The sequence below is a fragment of the Urocitellus parryii genome, chromosome 15 (assembly GCF_045843805.1).
Source record: "Urocitellus parryii isolate mUroPar1 chromosome 15, mUroPar1.hap1, whole genome shotgun sequence".
NCBI classification, from domain to species: domain Eukaryota; kingdom Metazoa; phylum Chordata; class Mammalia; order Rodentia; family Sciuridae; genus Urocitellus; species Urocitellus parryii.
The window spans coordinates 24,776,869-24,795,355 of NC_135545.1; the positions used below are offsets into that span (position 1 = coordinate 24,776,869).

The 18,487-nt window shown below is 33.6% G+C and overlaps 1 protein-coding gene across 1 annotated transcript in view; it reads right to left on the reverse strand.

Moving 5' to 3' along the window:
• The window catches only part of Itfg1 (integrin alpha FG-GAP repeat containing 1), a 270,277-nt gene that overhangs the window by 169,128 nt on the left and 82,662 nt on the right, over positions 1-18,487 (reverse strand). The window contains exons 7-8 of the mRNA XM_026406884.2: positions 11,498-11,559; positions 4,807-4,888 (exon numbers count right to left, since the gene is read on the reverse strand). Of these exons, the coding sequence (XP_026262669.2) occupies positions 4,807-4,888; positions 11,498-11,559 (144 nt within the window). The remainder of the gene's footprint in view (positions 1-4,806; positions 4,889-11,497; positions 11,560-18,487) is intronic.

The following is an 18,487-nucleotide window of genomic DNA, read 5'->3' on the forward strand; positions in this document are numbered from 1 at the left end:
CACCCCCCAACTATACGTGGGATTGCAAATCGTAAAAAACATCAACACATGGGGCTGGGGTTGTAACTCAGTGATAGAGTGTTTGCCTTGCATGTGTGAGGTACTGGGTTCGATCCTCAGTACCATACAAAAATAAATAAAGATATTGTGTCCATCTGCAACTAAAAAAGTATCTAAAAAAACAAAAAACAAAAACGTCAACACATTTTCTCCAAGTTTGGTCTTATGTACCTTTTTTTTTTTTAACAGAAAAATACACCTTAATTCTATTGATTTTTGTCCTATATAATTTATGACAAACAACTGATTAAAAGAAATTTTTGAATTTGATATTCTGAGCCTAATATATTGTGTAAAGGAAAGAGACATAAAACACGTCTCCTCAAAGATATACACTCCTTAATGACCTCTTAGCTAACAGAAGCATTTATGTGTTGCAGATCTTCCAAGCATGAGGATAAGGACCTAGCACTTTGTCTAGTAGCCAGTAAGAGCTGCTATTTATTGGGTGACTTCTCTGGCTCAAGGACTTCTCCAACTTCTGTAAATGGTAGAAGAAAGTATCAGATCTTGTGATGATCTGATACATGAGTTAGCAGTGGAATGAAATTTTGTGACTTTTGTGACACTGAGGGTCTGCTAAACTGTTGGTTTAGCAGGCCCTCAGTGTCATCATCTTGCACCACATTTTAGTATCTGTCAATGGTTTCTGATTACCTCTTTAGCATTCCTTTTTACTATCCTTAGCCCTCTCATATATATTTCCTTTTTTGGAGGGCTCATGCAGGTCTTGACCACTAGACTCTTGGAGGATTCTCCAACCTGCTTTGGTTTTATTCCATTTAGGTTGGCTATATAGTCTTCCAGCTCTGTTGTCTTATCATCATGATTAATATGATAACTATCTTAATATCCAATCTAGCTTTCTCCCCTGATTTACCTGTCTTTATGAATAGTCCTGATTTACCTGTCTTTGTGAATAGTATAATCATTCTCTTAATTATTCACACAGTGTTTTCTTTTTTATCCTCTCTAGGGTCAAACCAATCCGCAAATTTACTGATTCATTCTTTGTTAAGTTTCTTATGCCTATCAGTCTATTTATTGATGTAGTTGTGGCTCAAGCTCTCACCACCTCATTCCCTGATCTGTCTCCTGACTGGTTTCCATCCTAGAAAATATCTTAAAACTGTATCTTAAAACTGTTTCAACCTGACTCTCTTTTGAAATAAAAGGCACCTCAGAGATTTTTATAATCTTCCTTGAACTCTAATTTCATACCCAAGAAACATTACTTTATGCATATCCCTCCAGATCAAAAGATCTCAACTCAACTTTATTTCCTGAAGTTAATAAAAAAAGTTATTAACAAAGAGCTGTTTGAAATTGTTACTACTTCTCATTACTTCTACAAAATAAAATCAACATTTGTTTACCTGTTACTTACCTGATAATCCAAATGTGTTCACAGTTCATTTGTATCTTTCTACATTTTTATAGAAACTCTATTCAAGCCAAAATGTTTTTAGCATTTACTAACCATACCATTTCACATAACTATAAATTTAGATAAACCTTAGAGATGCTTTCAAGTCCAGTCCAAAATTATTTCATGAGGCTTTCCTATTCTTTCTCAGTCTAGAATGATCTATATTACCACATACTTGGGTTGAATTTTTCCTGTGGCATTAATTTCATAATTAACAATGAAATACAGTCTTTTTTTTCCTCCTATATATATCCGGCTCTCCCTCTCGTCCTCCCTCCTTCCCTGCCTCCCTCCCTCCTACCCACCCACACTCACTTTCTCTCTTTCTTTCTTTCTTTCTTATTCTAGGGATTAAACTCAAGAGCCCTTGACAACTGAACTACATTCCCAACCCTTTTTATTTTGAGACAGGGTCTTGCTAAGTTACTTAGGGCCTCACTCAGTTGCTGAGGCTGACCTTGAATTTCAAATCTTTTTGCCTCAGCTTCTTATTTTTGTACATATTTGTCTTTTATCTTCCCAACTAGATTATAAATTTCTTCAGATCTTATTTGGAGATTATAGCAGAGGAGCACAGCTACTCATATACTCTTGACCAAAGAATGATCCTCCTTTATGGGGGAAGGTCATCCTCTTTGACAGTGCATGCAACTTTGGAAGGGACACACATGGAGAAGTGAGGGAGGAAGAGGTCACCTGCCTAGCCAGCCAGATAAGCTAAATCAACTCTGGCCATCCACGGAGGTGACAGAAGACACAGCTAGATCGCCTTCACATCTTAGATTATAAATTCTTAAAGGCAAGGACCTTAACTTAAAAATATCAGCTTCCTTGCATGGTGTTCAGTAGAATATTTAAAGCATAATAGAGGCCCAATTTTTGTAATCTTACTTGCAGGAGTTGATGACCTTGAGAAACCACACAACTTTTTCTAAAGGAGTTGTTAATGGAAATCAGAAGATAGAAACAATTTAATATGAGTTTAGAAAATCTCTTATAAAAATTCTAACATTTAAAAATTTACAGGGTAATAAATACTTATTTTGGTTTCTTTATTACCACTCTTGACTATTACTCTTCTGTAATTTACTACTTTACTATTAATGCAACAACAGAAAATAGGGAAAACAGGGAGTAAAAGTAATATAACCCACTGTTTATATATCCCCCCCCCTTTAAAAAAGACAAGTAATCTTGAAATCATTGTTTGAATGGAAATACTTGGAATACTCTTCTTTGATCCAGGCTTCTTCCTGTCACCTATATCATTTATTCAAACATGAGAATTTCTGAAATCATGTTGACTTCTTGGCTGTCAGTCCCTTCCCTCAGCTTGTTTTAAAGGGAGTGGGTGTAGTAGAAGATGAAGGGCAGAATGCAATTCACAGATGTATTCAAACACACTTTTCATAGGAAAATGCATATTTCAATATATTAATATTCATAACCTTATTCAATGCCATCTGCTTTTTTGGATTCATTTGTAGTATTTTTGGCAATCTCCAACTAAAAACACACCTTTAAAAGGCATTGTCAAGTAGTTATTAAAGGTTTACTGATAAATAAAGTTTTTGAAAAGAGGGAAGAAATATTTAGGTTTTTTACTTTGACTATATCCTATGTTCTGCATGTCTTAATACTAATATGTAAATGTCCACATTTATGATTATCAAAACAAAAAATTTAAATTGAACCTACTCATAATTTTTGTTACAAGCAGAACAATTTATGATATAAACACAATCATAATACATACAAGTTTAATTTGGAGGTTTTTAACTAGGGGATTAGGGGGTCAAGGAGGTCTGTGAAATCCTAGAGAGTACATATATGCTTTTTATTTTTTCATAGAGGATCACGCTCAAAGGCATCTGTTATTAATAAAGCTAACCACATGAATCAGTAAACTTTAAAAACAATAATTTCATTGTTTTATTGACTATTTTATTGACTATTTTCAATAAAAACCATAAACCACACTCAAGAAATTTACTCCAAATTAAAGTAATACTCAATGAAATACAGCTAAAATACAGTTCATCATTTTCATCCTATGGAAATATCCATTACATAACATTGTCAAACCTTCTGCTTTAGCTGCCTTGTTCAGTGGTTCAGTGTATTTCCATGACAGTGAACATCAAATTGATTTAATCATTCAAGTATCAGCAACAAAAGATAGGTAAATCCAATAAAAAGATTAAAATTTCTTATACTCGTGCTATGAGCTTTACTCATACTGTGTTATTTACAATAGACTTGAAGGTGGATATCATTGTCATTCTCATACTATAAGTGAGGAAATTGAGGTCTCTGGGATGGTGACATGTCATTATCTTTTGAGGAACAGGCTGTGGTGTTTGTTAGCAAACTGAAGGAACAAAAGGATGAGAGTGAGCTAGGGACACTTTTTAGGTGGTGGTCATGTAGAAGTCTTTCCCATTTAATACAAAAATCCTTTTACAGTAACTCTAACAAATAATGAAAGGAATCATATGTTTCAGACGTTCCCAATCAATGTGAACTTGATTAACTACATAGAATCTTATGAAACCTGAAATCTTAGAAATTGTTATTCCTTAGAATTAATATGTAACTAAAAGTGTTTTTAAATATCCAAGTTTTAATAGTTCAGGTTAACTTAATTTTGTTTGTTTCATATTATGGATATAGAGGTTGAATATCTGTAAACTGAAAATCTGAAATGCTCCACAATCTGAAACTTCTTGAGTGCCAACATGATGACACAAGTAGAAAATTCCACACATGAATTCACGTCATGGGTTGGCATCAAAATGCAGGCACACTAGTTGCATTCTATAAAATTATTTCTAGGCTATATACATGAGGTATATATGAAATAGAAATGAACTTTATTTTCACTGAGGCCCCATTCTCAAGATATGTCATTATACATGTGTAAATATTCCAAAATATGAAAAAATCAAAAAATATGAAACACTCCTTGTCCTAAGCATTTAGAGTAAGGAATACTCAATGTGTATATGAAAATTCATAATTTGTATTCCTAATTACAGTAATTTCTAATTATTGTTTAGAAAAGTTTCAGTATATTTTCTTGTTTTGCATGTCATTCCTACAAAGAAGATCAAGTTCAAACTATTTTAAAAACACATAAGCCAAAAATTCCTCATTATCAAGGAAGTAACCATATGCCATACTGTACTTTAAAATAGGTAACTTTTAAATCTACAATAGTTCTAGAAAAAACTGAAATTATTTGCTGTTATAAGGAATAACATGACTAAGTCAGAAATAAGGGGGGGGGGGAATCTGAAAGGCAAAAACAATCTTACCAAAGTCTGCGAATGCTGACTGTCCAACTACCACCATATTTTGAGGTTTTGTAAGTATATTATGGACGGAGAAGTTCCCACCCTGTGAAAGTCAGAAAACTTTGAATTAGATCATCATAATACGCTCAACTGTCAAGGGTGAAACAAAGCATTTTAAATTAAAGCAGTGAAAAAAGCTAAGACTTCTGTCATATTACACTAAAATCAATCAACAATCTCCTGTCCACTTTTATCACTTATTACGAAACAAAAGAACCATTATAAGAAAGTATGAATCTGGATTACGTTTTTTTGCTATCAATTCTGGTATAATACCCTTTACCAAATAATCATCATAATTTCAAACATAATGAGTGTATTCTAATTTCAAGTACTGTGGAAGGCATTAAAAATATATATAAGCATAAAACTACCAGTTAGGAGACTGATATAAGTCAGATAAATTAATTAATTTCTAAAGGTAACATAGTGGTAGAAGGAAACAGGAAATTTTTAAATCTATTTTACAGAATTTATGGTAATAAAATTCAGTCAGGTATACTTAAGAAAAGCTGTTCAGATGAGAGAAGAATTCTATTGATCCATAATGGGCCAATCCAAGATCAACATAAGTTTATGTAATAATGAAAAGTATTACAACGTCTGACATTGTACTATGCTGTCACCTATAGTAAACAGAACTCACTAGAGACCCTTTGTTTCAATGACTTTTTCCAAAATGAAATGGTACACATCTGACTTCCAAACATAATATGCATTAAAAATTGTTTCCTGGGGCTGGGGTTGTGACTCAGCAGTAGGTGCTTGCCTAGCACATGAGAGGCGCTGGGTACGATTCTCAGCACCACATACAAATAAATAAATAAATAAAATAAACTTATTGTGTCCAAATTCAACTAAAAAAGAATATTTAAAAAATTATTTCCTTTCCCTTCTATTGTTTTGTTTTTAACAAAACATTCAATTTGGAATTCTGAGCTCCCCCCCCTTTTTTCCCCCTGCCTTTAGGTACTAGGATTGAACTTTGGGGTGCTTTATTATGGAGCTACATCACCAGGCCTTTTTTTACTTTTATTTTCAAATTTTGAGACAGGGTCTCACTAAGTTCTAGAGTCTGGCCTCAAACTTGCAATCCTGCTGCTTCAGCCTTTTGAGCTGCTTCAATACTAAGGTGCCTGATTGAGCTCTTAATTTTATAAAGAGTTCTCTTACCACTAAAAATCTCCATTCACTGATATATTGACTCTGATTTCTAAATCGTACATAGGATGTCTATATTTGAAAGTTTTTCCTTCTTTATTCCTCTAAGGATATTATAAATCTGAAAGTCAGTTTGTTAAGAAATCATTTCTGACCTTTACAGAGAAAGATACTGGTATAATGAAAACATGAAAATCAAATGCTTGAGCAGAAGGAGTAAGATTTGTCCTGTGCCAGGTAATCTTCCAATTATTTTAAAACTCCCTTATCAATATACAGAAACATGTTTATCTCACCTTTATCTAAATATCTACTATACTTTTAAAATGATTTTTTTGTAGACATTTTATTTACAGAGGTGTATAAACTTCAGGTTTCCCCTCTAGTCCTTACTACATCCTAAGACTGCATTAGGGATATTGTGTTAAAGTTGCTAAATTTCTTTCTTTCTTTTTCTTTTTTTAGAGGGGGGAGAGAGAGGGAGGGAGGGAGGGAGAGAGAGATTTTTAAAAAATATTTATTTTTTAGTTTTCGGTGGACACAACATCTTTATTTTATTTTTATGTGGTGCTGAGGATCGAACCCAGAGCCCTGCACATGCCAGATGAGCGCATTATCATTTGAGCCACATCCCTAGCCCAAAAGTTGCTAAATTTCTGACTGGTGTATTAATTGCATTTTAGAAAGATCACAGCATTGTGTACTGTGTGGATACAATATTTCTTGAAAGGCTGAAAACAACTCTCTTAAAAAATTAGCATTATGTGAAATATGAATATCAATTGAATATATTGATAAGTGAATGAATTACTCTAGTGAAGGTCTGTGAAATTTTGTGAGTATATCCTCATGATTCATCTCTATTGAGAAACATTGACAATTATCAAGTAATAGGATCCTATGTCTAACATGCCATATTCGCAGTGAGCATTGATATAAGAAAAGCAATACTTCTAATTAATGGAGAAAGAGAACACATACTGTCCAAAGTTAAGTATATGCAGAATACATTATATATTGACATAGTTGGGGAAAAGACAATAATTTAATTTAGATGAATTTTTTATCACAACCACTATTTTTCTTCATTCCAGTTGCCAGTGAAAATCTATAACTGAATCCATCCAGATTAGTGTCAATTACTTATTTATTATTTGATGAAAATGATTTAATAAACTGTTTCATCCATATGTTATTGCCCTCATTAGATAACACATTTCAAAGTGGAGCATGACTATACTTAATTTCAAAGATGAAACTGCCATAGCTATTTAATGTAGGAAGACAAACATGAGGTTTCTTTTTCATTCTGAACCTATATTGAAAACAGAATAATATGGTCGAAAGAGCATTAGTCTTGAGTTTAGATGATATGGGATTCCAGTCTTCCTTTCATTGATATGTTATTATAATACTCTGGGATAGACATTTACTAATCTGTGTTTTGTTTCCTTATTATCAGAATGGGATATATGTGCTGTCTAATTGCAGGACTCTAGACAGGGCCAAATTAACAACAGAAAAGGAAGCATTAAAAAATATATCACACAACTGGAAGTTATTTTTATAATAGCAGTCCTATACTTATGATCTGACAGACATTTTTTTTCACAGACTCACCTACTCTGTGGTTTGCCTCATTCTTTGCTATGGTGTTCCCACTGGCCTTTACTGCAGTCTAAAATTGGGCCAACTCACTAGCGGTTCTCCTAAAGCTATATCCTTATTTTTTTCTTTTGTCTATTTAGTTTCTGAAATTATTATGCAACAATTTCAGGATAGATGTTTTAGGGACACATTTCCTACTTCAACTCCTAGTTCTACTCCTTGTTAGACTTGAGGCCTGAAAAAGTTCATTCTTCTATAAGCATCAGTTGACTTAACTCCTCAATGTATTTTTACAAGTTTTCTCCCTACCATCTCAGGGGACAAATGAGATCATCCATCTAAAGTTGCTATCATACAAAATGTATTTAGTTAACATAAACTGATATTAGTAGTGGAAATATTCTGCTACCATAACTGCCACCACCACTGAAGAAGTTAACCCACTGCTGTTGATAAGGAACACATTCTGCCATTTTCAGCTTTCATTCCAACCATAAGTGCTACGCTGTAACAAGTATCCTTTTCATTGATGACTGTCAGTGTTCTGGCCTGAATATTTTAGCATTTAGTGTTAAAACTGCTATATTCATAATATTAAAAAATGATCAGGAAGCAAAATGTATTAACTACTATGTATCCCTATCTTTATTCACGTAAAGCAGTGGTTCTCAACCAGTGTGATTTTACCCCCACCTCCCTCTCTGAAAAACATTTGTCAATGTCTGCAGATATTTTTTATTGTTACAACTGGGGAAGGCTATTAACATCTAGTGAGGCCAGGGATACTACCAGACAACCTACAATGTAAACGCTACCTTTCCATGACAAAGTTGCAATAATGTCAAAGTTGAAAAATTCTGAACATAACAGATGTTAAAGACTCTGGCTTTGCCATTCTTCTTAATTCTTTTCCTATGACACTTATCTACATTTTTCCTTGAATTTCATTTTCACATTTTCAACTACTTGCTTGACATGTTTCTATTCTAAAATATTTGTTCCTACCCCAAATTAGACACTTCTTTTACTTTTTATATTTTTATAAGTCATCAGAACAAAACACAAGTTATCGGTCATCCTTTCTTCTCCTATCTGCCCTTTCTTCACCATTCCCAACACTTTAATCACTCACTTCTTTCCCAGGTTATTGTGAATCCCACCTGAGTTATCTCCCTACCTCCAGACATTCCATGACAACTGATTTGATATGAAGTTTCAAGGTTAATTGAAATAGTGAAAGCTCCATTTATTTGACCCTCAGTCTTAAATTATTTAATAGTTTCTTAAAAGACCAAATTACTTAGTTTAGAAATTGGGCTTTTAATGTTTTGTTTAAATAAATTTTTCTAATCTTAACTTCCAACATCTCTTTCATATTGAGGCCCAAACCAGCCACTTGCTACTCTCTGAATGTATCCCATGTTTGCTGTGCACTTTCTTGCCTATCTCTTCCTCTTTCTTTCTTATTTCCCATCACTAAAATCCTATTCCTTTGTACTAGCCATTGCAAATGCCATATCCTTTTAGAAGCCTTCACTGATAATCCTGGGGAGGTCAGAAGGACATCCCTTCTGTGTTACTCCTATAGCATGAGGTTTGTACTTCTTATACTTCTTATATAGTCTTCATACTCATATCTCATAGGCTCTGTTTACTTCTGTGTCTTCCAGAACAGCAGGACCATGTGGCTTTGCACACAGTTGACACTCTACAAGAGATTTCTTGCAACTCTTATACTTCTACTAACCAATATAGTTTTATAGGTTTGAGTTCTTTTTGGTCAGTTGGAATGCTATTGTACAGAGTTTGACCAGTTTCTCATTAAAAATGGTCATATAAGATCTTTACTGACTTGATTATTGTTAATTGGGGTACTGACATAGATTCTATCTTTGCCCCAACTTTTGATAGGCTCTTCTGAGATCTATTTTCAGCCCAAACTTAGGCTTCCATCTCTATCCTTGTAAACTTTAGTTTTAGCAAGGATGCTACTAAGTCAATTTAGTTAGAATACCCTAGTTAAAATCTAATCATTCTGGCCTATTTTCAGCTAGAATTCTGTTAGGGGAGTTTAGCAAAGAAATTATGCCACTCTCACAAAAATTTGTAATCTCTGCTCCTGGGATAGAAAGTGTTTTTGTTGTTCTTGTTGTATTTTGTAAATACAAAACCCCATTATAAGCAGTCCTCTTGAATAAAATCTCCCTTTCCATCTTCAACAAGCATCTGAATAATATTTTCCTTAACAATTATTCATTGACTCAGACACATTACAGAAAGAGCAATTCTTAGTCCTATTATCCAATAGCCAATTTATTAATTTTCTTTAAAAACAATATTGAAGGAAAAATATATCCCAATCAAAATGTATTCACTTCATGAAGATTGTTTTCCTAATGAGTTGCTTCACTTGATTACCTTTAAGATGAGTCTAGGCTGAAATTTTAAATCAGATATTTAAAAGTGCTTCATAATTTTATATACATATTCTACTTATTTATAACGAGGCCCTTCCCCCCAGATACAAATTAATTAAATATATATCTCACTTTCTAATATCTCAAGATTCATTTGAAGTAGAAATGAAAGACCATCTGTAAACAAATATCCCCCAGCAGAGGAGTCTTAATGTAACAATCATGAAGAACATAATAACCATATTTCTATAATCAGAAACACAAATATAAGTACATTTTTTAAAAGCAGTACATTAAATAAAGACAACCTTTTTAGGTTTAGATGTCTTTCTTACTTTTCCTTGGCATGTTTAAAATAAAAAAAGGATCTATTACTTAGTTTAGAAGCAGTTAAAAGTTCTGATCTTGTCTAAATAAATTTCAAATCCCATCTTGGTTTCTGCCCATGAAGAAATGAAGGTCATGACCAACCCCACTGACCAGGGTCTAAGAGATGCCTAATGATCAATCTCCTTCTACAGCCTATGTTTTATCTTTGTTGGAACTGATTATTTTTATCAGCGTTTTCATAAAATCCATGAGTTTAATTTGGATGAAATAAATGATAATCAGGAGTAATTAGGTGAGAAATTAAGAGATCTAAAACTAAAATTTGATTAGTGACTACTGTGTGCTGGGTAGTTTACATATACTTATACATTTACATACTACATGTTTCATTTATTTTCACAAACATTCTATGAAGCAGATTTTTCCATAGAACAAAGGAAGGTTATCATACTTGACCAATATGTGACAAATGTCACTGAATTAGCCCATTTTAATTGGCCTTAAATCCTGTCTTCTATTGTGCAGTCTAAAATTAAATGTTAAGATTTGGTGGATAAATAAAATAAATAAAATCACTCCACATCAGTTTGGGAATATTTAATCTACATCAAACTAAAAATAAAATCACGCCACATCAGTTTGGGAATCTTTCATTGACAATTTAAAAAAGTAAAAACCTATTGGGAAAGACTCCTTAATCCTTCCCAACTTGGCAGTAAGTTTAGTGTCTGTTGTTCTTATTTCTTTATATAAACCCTAAAGGCAAAGAGGAAAAATAAGTCTTTTAAAAAGGATTTTCTTCATAAACAACCATGCTGAAAAATTAAATGACAGTAACTTCTTTCAACAGCTGACAGCCTAGCAGGGGTCCTGTTAACATGCACATTAGGGTAGACTGATTGGTTTAATTGGCAGTCATGCCTAAAAACCTGCAGAGGAACTGATGCTGAATGAATCATTTCCTTCAGTAATATTCAGCAGTTTGAATGCAGCAATGCAACCAAAAGGCTCTTAAAGTTGTTCTATTTATTGTTGAAACCAACCCAACCAAGTGATTACTTTGATTTTATTTTCTAAATTGTGTGCCTTTACTGAAAACCATCATTTAAAAATGCTTCAAAGAAAAGATTTCTTACCAAATTTTCCCATATCTCAAACTGGAAGGAACTAGAGGCAGACAATGTTGTGAGGAATAAATCTGGAAGAAAAATAATAGAAATGTAAATTTCTGCAGTTATACTGATGTGTACATTTGAAGGCAGGAACAAATGAATACATAAAAACAATTATTAATGCAATTCTACAGAAACATATTTTTAAAAGTTTGATTCTCTAAAGAAAAAAGGAGAGAAGAGTGGGGTGGGTAAGAAGATGATGACCTTGTATTAGTACAATTAAGGGAAATGTATTTAAAAGAAGATTTTGGTATTGGTCCTTCAAAAAATTTTTTTATTTTAAAAATAATTATTTGTAATGTGTGTGTGTGTGTGTGTGTGCGTGTGTGCACGCGCAAGACTGCGTGTGTGGTGCTGGATATTTAACTCAGGGTCTCAATGCTAGGCAAGTGTTCTATCACTGAATTATATCCTTAGCCTCACAAAATATATATTTTAAATAATCTTTCTTGTTTTTCAAAGTATGAGGTGATATTATGATCATAATCACATTTTACATTTGTACCCTAAAAGCAACACTTATCTATGTCATAGGCAGGTTTCAGCATCATTTTAAATAGGCATCTCAGCATCCAGAATTTTTAGCACTCATACTAAATGAGCAATATATTTTTTCAAATTTTAAGTATTAGAAAAATTGTCTTCATGAATTCCAAGTAAAGAAAGTATGGTTTATTGGAAAGTGTAAGAATTTCAATAAAACATCTTTAAAAAACAAGGTTGACAGTCGAATCAAATATCCTAATGCAAAGGCCAGTTGTTTCCTACATCGCTTCTAGTATTGTCATTTAGTATAATGTTTGCATAATGGCAATTAGTGATCATTAAAGGTTTTAAACTTATGAAGGGACTCACAGCCATATTATAATGATATAACTTTTTTTTATGATTTAAATAATGGGCCTGGGGATGTGGCTCAGTGATAGAGCACTTGCCTAGCATGTGAGGCACTGTGTTCAATTCTCAGCACCACATAAAAATGAATAAATACAGGTATTATGTCCATTAACTACCAAAAAATTTTAAAAATCCATTTTAAAAAATGGATTTAAATGACTTCTTAATCATTCATAGTAATGTGAAGACCATGACTATTCCAAATTTATTTTCCTTACATTAAGTATGCTTAGTAAAACTGATTCACATTTAAATGTTCTGTGTAATGTTTTATACAAATTTATGAAGTTAATTTATGTTACTATAATTATGAAGATTTACATAGAATCCCCCAAAAGCTAAGTAATTTTTTCATTTTTATAATTAATAAACTTGGAAACTCCCAATTCCAGAGACAATCATTCATATGTGCTTATATCGAATATCTCTGAATTCATTTTCACTACTCTGGGTATGCTCTGCCTCTGGATACAGAATTATAGTCTTTTATAAAGATGACAGGTTTCATTAGTGTCATACATGTACTCCCAATGAAATGTTTACTTCCTTATTCATCTCGGAAAATCTCAAGTATAATCTGAGACTTGTAAGATGATATACCTATACCAGTTCCTCTCATTCTAAAGATTCTCCACATTGCCCTCAAATTATTTATAAGCAAAAGAACGAATTAGATCAAACTCATTTTCTTCAGAACTAGGGCAGCAAACCCTTCATACTGTGTGTCAGATGAAGACTATGTTATCTATGTTTACAGGCACATTTTCTATTACTCCTCTACAAGAAGGGTGTATTCCAGATAGAAAAAAGTTGTCCCTAGATTTTTATCATATTCTTTCACATATATTTGCCTCTGTACATGCCATTCCTTTTTTTCCATATTGCCCTTCTACCTCATAGCCACCATGTGAATTAATTATTTAAAATAGGCTTAAATGTCTCCTTCTTTTTGCAGACTTTTTAACTCTCCCTAAGCATATCCCCATTGTTATTCCACTGTGGTGCCTCCCATCACAGTGATGATTATTATAATGTACTATGACATTCTGGCTTCACATTTGTCCTTCTGTAGCTTCTTGAGGCTACAAGTTTTGTTTAATTGATTTTTATATGTTTGTAGCTTCTCTGTGGTTGGAAGTAGTATGTGTTCAAGGGATTATAGAATAACTAAGAGAGGCAATATTATTTATATATATAAACACATACTACTTACACTTATATTTGGTGCAGGTCACACAAATTTGCTTGAAAAAAGGAGGGCTCTGTGTTAAATAATTTTATTAAAAATAAGTATGACTGACCATAGGAACTATTGATGAAATAATGTTTAAAAGCTATTATAGATTTTTTAATTATCTAAAAATGTAGATAGTTAGCATAAGAAAGTGATTAGGGATTAACAGTCCAGAGATTTTTTTTAGTGGTTCTCAGAATCACTAAGGAAGTCATGTCAATGCAAGCCCTGAGCTATCTGTAAATAAAACCCAGAACAGGGGCAATTATTTTGTTCTATAATAATTCAACACAGGCTGCATTTGTTCAAATTGAATATATCAAACTCTTATCCTGTTTAAGGCAGTTAGCTTCAGGGGATTAGATCTATTCTGTTATCACACAAGGCTAAGCAGGCACAGTTACAGCGGGTGGTGAATGAGTACTAGGAATGTATTGCTATTCCTAGAAAAACAATTCAACAATTTTTTTCTATTGGTATTGTATTCGTCTCAATATATGTTAAGGGTTGGAAATATGGTGTCCCCACCAAGGTCCTGTTAAGGCAGAAATATTCAGAGGTGAAATGATTAGATTATGAAAACTATAAAATAACAAACTATCCTAGTCTGAATGGAGTGATTGGGTGATGGACTGTAAACAGGGGTCATGGCTGAATGGCTGGAGGAAGAGGGTCATTGGATTGTTCCCTGGAAGGGTTAGTCTTCTTGCTGCCCCTTCCTCTCCATTCTCCCCAACCCCCAACTTCCTTTCTGCTATAAGGGGAATAGCTTTCCCATGCTGGACACAACCTCCATGATGTACTGACTCATCATGGGCCCAGAGCCAAGGAATCTACCACCTATGGACTGAGACCTCTGAAACAGTGAACCACAAATAAACTTTTTCTTCTCTAAGTTGTTCTGATAGGGTATTTGGTCACAATGACCCAAAAGCTAACTAAAGCAATATATGTATGCATAAAAGATGATAAATTATGAGCTTTTTGTTGTTTTATGCATATTTAGAAAATTTAAGAACTCTATTAACACAATGTTGATTCTATTTTCATAGTTTTGCTAGCTATTTATTAAAACTATGAGAATCACTTATAATAAATGATGAATTGAAAACACCCAGTAAAATAGATTCACTATTCAATTATGTAAAGAGGTTATAAAAATATGAATGATTCATTACACAGAGAAATAAAAATAGAGACAATTATTAATAATTCATTATGAAGAATAATGCTTCAGACTTCGAACAAAATGAGAATGAAATAACTGCTAGGGAAAAATTTTAGTCAACAATGTAATAACATTCTCACCCACATAGCTAAGAGTAATTCATACAACAAAATTAAAGGAAATGACATTCTACCCAGAGCACTAATTAGGAATAAAGGACTTATTCTCTTTGCTTTTGGAAGTAGTAGACAGCCCTAAGTAGTCTGTGCTCTCTGGAGCAGCTTTTGGGGAGATCATATCCAAAACTCGGGACAACTCTGCAGGGTCATTCCACTTTTCAGAGCTCCCCTGGAATTGAAGTTTTGTGCACTGACTCATTCAAAGTCCAACTCTGTCTGCTTCCTTCCATTCCTGCCCACTGGTGTTGATTATAAGGACATACCTGAAAATGAAACTTTTGCATATGAATCTCAGTTTTAGAACCTGTTTCCCAAGGAACCCAAACAATGACACTTGGTATCAATGATCTAAGGAAGCAGGCACCAAGATAAGATTTTAAATCACATGTAACAAGAAACTGACAATAAGGATTCCTTCACTGGGCTGCTTCCAGTGGTACTTGCCTCTACAGGGCCTGAGAATGGGTCTACTCTGGTCCTTACTCCAGAGCCCCTGCTAACCCCCATAGCCACCAGAGGCCTCCAGTATAAGTCACATTCACCCGAGTGGAGTCTCAGGACATGTCTATCATGTACTACAACACCACAGACATTACTGCTGTTGCTAGAAGCCCCTACAACCAGTGGTACTTGCTCTTATAGGTTCTATGGACACATCTCCCCATCTCCATGCTCCTGATACCTCTGCTATAGGAGTACCCATGCAGTGGGTGCCCCAGTTTGCACCACACTTACATGGGACACTAAAGTGCCCCTACTCCTATTGCAGCCCTTAGGCAGAGGCAGGCTCTCTGACCCTGGTAAGCATCCTGACTAAAACCACCAATTACAGCTGAACAAGCTATACAGAGACTAATACTATGGTGCCTAGTTGGGAATTAAGCCAAAGCTAGCCAACAAACTAACACCCTAATACACATTTTAAAGAGAAAATTTTCTACTGTAAAAATCACCTTATTAAGTTGGTAAAGACAATTGATTTGGCAGATGGACAAATATCATTGAAATGAAAGAAACAGTATAAAAACATAAATTCATTCACCAAGATCAAGTGGGATTTATCCCAGGAATGCAAGGATGTTTCTATATATATGTCAAGAAACTAACACCAACAGAATGAAGGACAAAAATCTAAAGAGATGCAGAAAAAACATTTTATAAAAATTCAAGAATGCTTCATAATGAAATTCTGAACAAATTAGGTATAGAGGAATCTACTTTAACATAATAATGGCTGTATAAAACAAACCACATTCAACATAAAAGCAAACAGGGAAAAGCTGAAAGCATTTTATTTAAGATACAAAACAAGACAAGGATGTTCACTTTTACCATTCTTATTCAATATACTGTTGAAAGTATTAGAGTAATTAGGCAGGAGACCTAAATAAAAGGCACATGTAAAATGTATACACACACTTGTGTGGGTGCGTGCGTGTGTGTAAAGAGAGAGAGCAAAATTACCAGATAAAAAAACCCCAAACACTAAAATCAGTAGCTTGCCTTTTTACACAACAATAACAAACTTATAGGAAAGGCAGCAGAATACAACAGACACTAGTATAGCAATATGTAAAACAGTGGATGTGTAACCGATGTGATGCTGCAATCTGTATACGGGGTAAAAATGGGAGTTCATAACCCACTTGAATCAAAGTGTGAAATATGATATGTCAAGAACTATGTAATGTTTTGAACAACCAACAATTAAAAAAAAAAACAATAACAAACTTGCTGAGACAGAAAAGAGGAGAGCAATGCCATTTACAATAGCCACAAAACAAAAAAATAAAAAAATATGAAAAAATTTAATCAAGGAAATGAAAGACTTTTACAACTGAAGTTCCAAAACACTGAAGAAAGAAATTGAAGAAAGCACACAAAAATTGATAGACCTCTTATGGTCTTGGATTGGAAGAATATTAATTAACAATATTAACAAAATGTTCATACTACCCAAAGCAATTTATAAATTCAATGCAATTCCCATCAAAATACCAATGCATTCTTCTCAGAATGAGAAAATATAATCCTGAAATTCACATGGAATACAAATAACCCTGAATAACCATGGTAGTCTTTAGCAAAGGGACAAAGATAGAGGTACAATCCTTGTTCTGAAGACATGCTCCAATGTTACAGTAATAAGACAGCATAGTACTAGCATAAAAACACAAAGATCAGGAACAGGATAGAAATCCCACAATAAATCCACACATCTACAATCAATTGATTCTTAGCAAATGTGTCAAAAACATATGTTGGCAAAAGGAGAGCGAGCCTCTTCAACATATAGTGCTGAGAAAATGGTTATCCATATGTAGAAGACTGAAACTTGACCCCTATCACCCTATACAAAAATCACCTGAAAATACTTCAAAGTCTAAATGTAAAACCTGAAACAATAAAACAAATTAACAGTGTTAGAAGAATTATAACAGACAAAAATAAAAAAAACACCAGACAGGATATATAGAAAAGGAGACATACTTGTACACTGCTGGTGTCAACGTAAATTAGGGGAGTCATTATAAGGGAATAGTGTGAAGCTTCTTCAAAAAGTTAAAAATAGATCTATAATATGATTCAGCTTTCCCATTCCTGGGCAATAAATTCTGTATATCAAAGAGAGAGAGCTGTACTTACATGAACATTGCAGCCTTAATCACAATAGGCAGGCTATGGATTCAATGTAGGTGTCCATGGATGGATGAATAATAGGTAAAGAATATGTAGAGAATACACATAATGAAATGTTATTTAGCAATTTTTTTTATAAGAAGTGCTTTCATTTACAGCAACATGGCTGAAGCAAGAGGACTTGCTTTATTAAGTGATTAACCTAGAGAGACAGGTATTGCATATTCTCTCTCATAGACTAAAGCTAAAAAATTCAATTTGAAGGGAGAATCCTAACTACTAGAAGTTAGGAAGGGTAGTGGGGAGAGGGGATAGAAAGAGTTTGGGTAATGGATATCAAAAGAGATAAGAGGAATAAGTTCTATTATTCTAAGCATAGTAAGGTGACAATAGTTCACAATAACTTATATATTTTATGAAGGCACCAAACATAGCAAGGTTCTCATCTCCGATAGTAGGAGGATTTTGACTATTAAATGGAGATAAGTTCCAAAGATTAAATTTCAACATAAACAGGTCTGCTATATCAAATTTTGGAACATAGGTGGAAAACAAAGACATTGGACCTATGGAATAAAGACATCTGGGTTGATGAGTCTGAATTTCTTAAATCCCCAGATACATTAAAAACTCTATAGAGTCTATAGGAGTGTTCTACTATTCACTGTCAGTGTTTTCCCATTTAAGATGATGGAGAAGTTTCTGTCATCATTAGACAGCATACACCCTGGTTCCCATGGTCTGCCCTTCCTTTTCTCCTGACTAGTAGATCAAAAGAGTAGAGTTAAGTGACTTGTTAGGGATGTGCTAAACACGTAAGGGAAAATACCCTA